The sequence below is a fragment of the Triticum aestivum genome, chromosome 2B, assembly GCF_018294505.1.
Source record: "Triticum aestivum cultivar Chinese Spring chromosome 2B, IWGSC CS RefSeq v2.1, whole genome shotgun sequence".
NCBI lineage: Eukaryota > Viridiplantae > Streptophyta > Magnoliopsida > Poales > Poaceae > Triticum > Triticum aestivum.
Window position 1 is genome coordinate 134,624,850 of NC_057798.1, and position 7,660 is coordinate 134,632,509.

At 43.7% G+C, this 7,660-nt stretch overlaps 1 protein-coding gene across 1 annotated transcript; it reads right to left on the bottom strand.

Annotated features, from left to right (window-relative positions):
* Window positions 1–1,002: 1,002 nt before the first annotated feature.
* On the bottom strand, window positions 1,003–2,690 carry LOC123043892 (uncharacterized). The gene is made up of 2 exons (XM_044466484.1): window positions 2,483–2,690; window positions 1,003–2,386 (listed from the first exon to the last, which is right to left on the bottom strand). The coding sequence occupies exon 2, from the start codon at window positions 2,376–2,378 to the stop codon at window positions 1,242–1,244; it is 1,137 nt and encodes a 378-aa protein (XP_044322419.1). The 5' UTR covers window positions 2,379–2,386; window positions 2,483–2,690; the 3' UTR covers window positions 1,003–1,241.
* Window positions 2,691–7,660: the final 4,970 nt, after the last annotated feature.

Genomic DNA, 7,660 nt, shown 5'->3' on the forward strand with positions numbered 1-7,660 from the left:
TCATCTGTGATTTGATTGCTAAATGGCTACCACAAGGTTGTAAATTGCCACTCTTGCCATAGTTTAATTTATTTCCATCTATTCAATATATTGAAGGGAACTATAGGACGCACATAAGGAATGTGAGCATCCAAATTGGTATCAAGCAATTCCATCAATTAATCCATTTAACATCTATTACAAAGCTAATAATTCATTTACTGTTAAGAAGGTTATAATTAGTTACCGGAGATTCACAAATATAAATAAGAGATAGTAATATTTTGATCTGCATAGCAAGTCCCAAATGTTTCCAGCAGAGATAGTATCCAAATTGGAATCAAGCAATTCCATCAGTTAATCCATTTAACATCTATTACAAAGCTAATAATTCATTTACTGTTAACAAGTTTATAATTAGTTACGAGAGATTCACAAATATAAATAAGAGATAGTATCACGTTGATCTGCATAGCAAGTCCCAAAGGTTTCCAGCAGAGATAAAGACACCTTACAGTAAAATAAAGCAGACATAAGCAAGCTCTTAGAGTTACCCGATATAACACCTCACAGTCACTGTTCAAGAAGGCGCTATTAGGCGCTCGCCTAGGCGCGCTTAAGCGCTGGGCGTTGGCATAGCGCCTCGCTTTGGCCCTAGGCGCTCAAAAAAGCGGCCGGCGAGGTCCTCCGGCGAGAAATCAGCCTCTCCGGCGAGGAATCAGCTTTCTGAGGTGAGAAATCAGTCTCCCCGGCGAGGATTCGACCTCCCCTGCGAGGATTCATCCTCGCCGACGAGGGATTCAACTGCCCCGACGACAAATCGAGCTTCTCCGGGGAGGGATTGAGCTTCTCCGGCGAGGGATCGAGCTTCTCCGACAAGGGACAGAGGAAGAGGGAGGGAGGCAGCCTCGTGCAACGAGACAGAAAGGACGAGGGGGGGAGGCGGCGTGAGGAGGAAACCTAAATTTCCTATCGACTGCAGCAGACGAGAGCTTTTAGTAGGAGGATATGAAGATGGGCCTATGGTTTAGTGGGCTAGCCCAGCCCATCTAGCTTATTTCTTCACGTTACAGTACTAACGCCTAATTGCGCCTAATTTCGCCTAATCACGCCTAAGCTAGAAAAGCGCAAGTAGGTGCCCAAACGCATAATTAGCGCCTAGCGCTTTTTTGAACTTTGCTCACAGTATAACTAGTTGTAATTAACCTCGAGCTGCTGCGGCTGTGCAAGGATCACCAGCCAGGCGACAAACAAAATATTCTTTAGAGCACACACTCGATGTTACGGCTTCCAATGCTGAAACGTTTGGACATGTGCCTGATCAACTGGAGAGGACCCTCACCATCGTTTCTGCGCTTCACCTCCAGGCCGGTGAAGACAGCAAACTCCCTTCCATATGTGTCCTCATAATCTGAATCTGTAGAATAGGGTGACATATCACAGGTGCGCAACTCGGTCCCGAAGAAGGTGGCAACACAAAACTTGCCTAAGCCAAGGTTGAACAGGTGCAGCTGGGATGGCAACCACGGCTCGTCCTCAGGCAGATCAAGATAATCCCATGTATGCTGCAACTTTGCTGACTGCCCAGAGTCTACTCCAGAGAGATCGACAGCACATAAGCTGGAGAAGGGGTTGCAGGCTGAGAGGCCAAACCAGAGGTTGAGCTCAGGGACAAACTCAGCTTTGCCAAAGAAGGGCAGTGCCCAGCGCGCAGCTTGGCTCCATTCCTTGCTCACTGTGTCAAAGGTGTAGGTGCCTATAGTCTGATTCAGAGATGAAATGCATATGGTAGAACCATTAACCACAGCATAAGAATACAAGTCGGGGGCTATTTTTCGATTGCAGAAAAATGGTGGCAGCGGCAGAATTTCCCAGCTCCATTCCCTAGGAAGAGCCGGTTTGTTCTCGCGGAGCGAGAGGACCTCAAAGGAGCAAGCGGTTCTGGGAGTGGAGGGGAGATCCAAGACGTACAATGAGGGAGGTTCAAGATGGGCCTGGGTTATGGGGAGACTGATGGCATTTGCACTCTTGCATGAATTGGGAGGAGCGAAGGGATCGACGATTTTCAAGTCAATGTTGCAGAGTGTGGTCTGACAATTATTGTCAGAGTAAAGGATGTTGCTCTCCCCTCCCAGTAAAGCGAACAAATGCACCGAAGTCTTGTTTACGATACTGGGCGATGCCTGGAAATTTATTGCCGGCGGAGGTAATCTTTTCCAGCCGCCCATCGCTGCCAACACTCCACGAATGTTCTTCAACTTCTCTCCTGCGGGGTGTGCTGCTCGTTGTGCCATTTCAGAGTCTTCGTAGAAGAGGTGCTTGCGGACATCGATGCGGCACAGCGAATAGATGCGACTACTGAAGTCGTGCACTATCAGATTCAAATACCTACGACTCATAATGTCACCTGAATCTCAAAAGAAAGACGGAGAATGAATATTAGGCTGAGATATCGGATTACTGCAAAACATTAACCAATACTGCAGATTGGAAAATACACTACCTGCGCAAAAAATATTGTAAGCCTCCAATTATCAGAATCTTCAGATGGCCTAGCGGTAGGGAGGTTCTCGCCGAAAGATACCAGAAGCTGTTGATCTAGAAGCGTGGGTAAAGACGGACACAGGCAGATCGACTGGAGAAATCTAGAAGAGAGGGAGAGGGGGCGGCGGCGGTGCGAGGCAGGCAAAAAAGCGGCGGCAGAGGGCTCGGCGAGATTTGGGAGGAATCTAGGTCAAGCCGTAGCCATTTTATAGTATGTTGTCGGGATTGGACTTTGGGCCAGGTGATACACGTTAGGCAGTCCAATTGTCGCTGGGTCAGGCCGGCAAAGCACTAAATCCATTATCAGGGAGCTCCTCCTATTTCACGCCTATAGCCGCGGCCCACCAACCTCCTGGCCTTCGGTCACTGGCATTTCCTAAACGTAGCCTTAAGCGCCCATTCCTTGATACGCGCAAACGGGCGCACACCCATCCCTCCATGCTAGGCCGGCCCATTCCCTGGGTTTTTCTTTCTAAAATCATGCAAAAAAAAGTCGCACGCGCGGTGAGTTGAACCTGCAACCTACTCTTTTTGCTCAAAAAACAAGAGCTACTCGGGACAACGCACAAGTTGTGACTGCCTCAATCCATTTTCCTATTATGGTTCTGTCTCCCCTTTTTTATTTCTTCCCTTTTTTACTCTCTTCTTATTTATTTTTATTTTATTGAAAATTCACGGAATTTTTCTAATTCGACGATTGTTTTTCGAAATCAGTGAAGTTTTTTTCAAATCAAGCTTCAAATTGATGAACTTTTTTTCTCAAATTTGGTGACATTTCTTTCAAATCTGATGAACTTTTTTCAAAGTTAATAATTCTTTTTGAAATTTTTGAACTTTTTTAAAAAATTGATGAACTTTTTTTCAAATTTGGTGACATTTCTTCCAAATCCGATGAACTTTTTTCAAAGTTAATAAACTTTTAAAATTTGTGAACATTTTTTAAAATTTTATGAACTTTTTCATAATTTGTGAAAAAACTACAGCACTTGAACATTTTAAATTCTCGATTTGATTTTCCAGAATAAAAATTGTTATTTATTTTTTCAAATTTGATGAACATTTTTTAAATCGATGAAGTTTTTTAAAATGTGTGAACTTTTATTCAAAATCGATGGACTTTTATTCAAAATCTATGAATGTTTTTTAAAATCAATGAACTTTTTTCAGATTTGTGAGCTTTTCTTCAAAATTGATGAACTTTTATTCAAAATCTATGATTTTTTTCTTCAAAATCGTTGAACCATTTTGAAATTAATGAACTTGTACTCAAATTCGTGAACTTTTTTTAAAATTTGATGAACCTTTTTCAAAACAAATAAAAAAATTAATTCCATCAACTTTTTTTCAATGCTGGTGAATATTTTATTGCAAATATATGTTTTGTTTTCCAATTGATTTATATGGGTATAGAATGTGTTAATGTTGTCCAAAAAGAAGTATTAAATACCATTATTTTCTCATTGTGGATAACTCAGGTTTCGTGGTCCAGTGGTTATCTCGCTGAGTCGCGGAGACGTTGGCATGTGGGTTCGATTCCCACCCTATCCAACTAGATAGGAAGTGCGGCTTGTCGCACCCCACCCGCCCCAGCCATATCCAACCTGGTATGAAACATTTTGTATTTCATATGTTTATACGATGAAAGCAATAATGCAAAGGTTCGGTATGTGAAAGGCTCAATAGTTCATGATAATTTATTTACAATATATACTACACAAGGCCACAAAAAAGAGAGTAACAACTATGCATAGTTTCTATACTAAGCATAGGCAAAGTGTATAAGAACATGTGTTACACAGAATTTTTATCGCCCAACACCTTTGCAGTTGCACAGGTCACATGTTACAGATAGATAAGGTGCCCACTATGATAAACACAAAAAATTACTAATGGGCACACAAGGCTTTGTTTTCTCCCTAACAGATTAACTTAGAGCACGTAAATGCTCAACTTGCGATGATAGCATGCAGGTCTTCATGTGTTTGCTGACGGTGTAACTTGCACAAGTAACTCCACACTTAGTCCTTAAACATGATGATAGGTTTCCATGTGTCCATGGAGCTGCCAGATCCAAGAAGCACAAAAAATGAGAACGGGAGTAAATCGGAGATGACATTAATAAAAAAATTCAAAAGTGGAGGGATCAATGCACGGTATCTATCAAACCTAAACGTGCTAATTGGTTTGGGAGTACAACATTCACTTGATTTTATGTGGAAAAGGAAGTGTCTACCTGATTGAAGGTGGATGTAAGTGTGAAGGAGGCAATGTAACTACAATCACCCATGATGATGCATTCACAACAATAAAACAACCCAGCAAGGCCTGAAGACTTGCATAAGGGCATGGTCTCCATAAATACTTGATTTAAGCACCAAAACTCAGATCAAAGCATAATATAGTAATAGTGGTTCGGCACAAAGCAACAATTTAGGGGCAAGAATAATATACATATGATTTTGTACAAAGTAGAGCATATATAGTAATAGTAGTTCTTTACAAAGGGCGAGCATGTCTATATTTTTGGTTTGATTTGCACTGTGCTAATGAAAATAATATCACAAGCTTCTTTAGTTAATACAAAGGGTGATTGAGACGCTTTACCCATTATCCAACACGGTATACGGAGCGGGACTCTTCCATCTCGTCTAGCTCGCCTCATCTTCCTCCCGACGATCTCACCTCCACCTCGCCAAAACCCTAGCTTCCATCGAACACCTCAGCCACCATGTCCACCTCTAGCTCAACCATCTTCTCTGGCCTAAACAATAACACCTCCGAGCCACTCACCCGCAACAATTATGTCATATGGCGTGCTCAGGCCAGATCCCAGATCATGGGCGTTGGTCTCTATGGCTATATCGATCAAACCAGCCAAGAACCTCCAAAAACCATCATCACCAAAAACGCCGAAGGGAAGGAACATGTTGTCTCAAATCCTGCCTACTCACCATGGCTTATCCAAGATCAAAAAATAGTTGCTTACCTCCTCGGAAACCTATCCAAAGAAGTCCTCGTCCAAGTCGCCACCCTTGAGAAATCTCATGCGATCTGGGATGCATTGGGAAACATGTTTTCTGTTGTATCCTTGTCGTGCGTCAACAACATACGAGCTGCCCTCACCAATTCACAGAAGGGGTCCCAGTCGACCACAACCTACTTTGGGCACATGCGATCTCTCCCCGACGAGCTTGCGGCAGCAGGCAAACCGCTCGGTGAGGGCGAGCTCATCTCCTTCATCATCACCGATCTTGACATGGAGCATCAGCCCATCGTTTCTGCGCTGGATGTTCGCACTGAGCACATCACCGTCGACACTCTTTTCTCTCTCGTGGCCAACTTCGACCAGAGGGTTGAGATGTTCCATGGCAATGGAGCAGGCGGCTTCAAATCCTCAGCAAACGCCATCTCTCTCAGTGGCGGCCGATAGGGAGGCAACAAAGGCGGCTACCGCGGCAACCAAAACCAGAAGGGCAACGGCGGTGGTCCCCGTGGCAATGGCGGCTATGGGGGCAACGAATCTGGTGGCGGTGGCTACAGAGGCTATGGCGGCGGCAGATATGGTGGCGGCGGCTACGTGGCGGCATTGCCGGCTACCCCAACGGTGGTGCTGGATACCACGAGAACAACAACGGCGGTTGCGGCGCCTACCCTGGTGGTTGTGGTGGCGGCGACTACTATCACTAGGGCAACTCCAACAACAACAGTGGTCAGCGTCTGAACTCCAATAGGGGGTGCAACTTCCAAGGCTATGAAGGCTACGAGGGTAAATGCCAAAACTGTAAAAAAAACTAGTCATCTTGCTAAGGATTGTGATTGGCGCTATGCAGATGATACTTCCCAAAAGAAAAAGATTTGTTGGTGCAGCTGATATGTACGGTGTTGATAGCAATTGGTACATGGATAACGGGTCGGCCAACCATATCACGGGTGAATTGAAGTACCATGGCAATGATCAAGTCTATACCGCGGCAAATGGTGCAGGTATGGAGATAAGTCACACCGGTCATTCACATATCAAAACCCCATACAAAAATATTGAGATAAATGATATCTTGCATGTTCCCAATGCTTCTAAAACCTTGCTATCTGTCCATCGTATTGCTCTTGACAACACTGTGTTTTTAGAGTTTCACCCGTTCTTCTTTTTGATCAAGGATCAGGTCATGAAGCAAATTCTCCATAGGGGTGTCTGTGTGGAAGGTCTCCATGCATTGCTTCCCAAGTATTGCTCATAAAATAAACAAGTCTATGGTGCCATCAAGCTCTCCGCTGAAAGGCGGCACAATCATTTAGGCCATCCATCTTTTGCTACTGTCCATCAAATCCTTAGTAAAAATAAACTCCCAGTTGTTGGTGAGAGAATTTTAGAAACTATTTGTGATTCATGCCAAAGAGCAAAACGTCATCAATTACTGTATCCTATATCCACTAGCGTGTCAACTAAGCCTTTGCAGCTTATTTTTTCCTGATGTATGGGGTCCAACACCCACTTCTGTTGGTAGACACTCCTACTATGTTAGCTTCATTGATGATTTTAGCAAATACACATGGATCTATCTTATCAAAAAGCGTTCGGATGTGTTTCAAGTTTTTCATAACTTTCAAGCTCTTATTGAACGTAAGTTTGACAGCAAAATCATTGTTGTCCAGTCAGACTGGGGTGGTGAATATGAAAAATTGAATTCTTTTTTTCAGAACATTGGTGTCTCTCACATGTCTCATGTCCTCATGCCCATCAACAAATGGGTCTGCTGAATGCAAACATAGACACATCATTGAAGTAGGACTGGCCATCCTTGCTGCAGCCTCTATGCCACTTAAATTTTGGGATGAGGCTTTCCTCGCTGTTGTGCACCTCATCAACATGTGGCCAAGTTGTGTCATCACTAATGAAACTCCCACTGAACGCCTCTTGCACGTCACACCAGACTACACTACTGTTCGAGTTTTTGGTTGTGCATGTTGGCCCAATCTTAGCCCTTATAACACTCGCAAACTTATGTTTTCGCTCTAAGCAATGTGTGCTCCTTGGTTATAGTGCTCAACATGTTGGGGAACATAGTAATTCAAAAAAATTCCTACGATCACGCAAGATCTATCTAGGAGAAGCATAGCAACGAGATGGGAGAGTGTC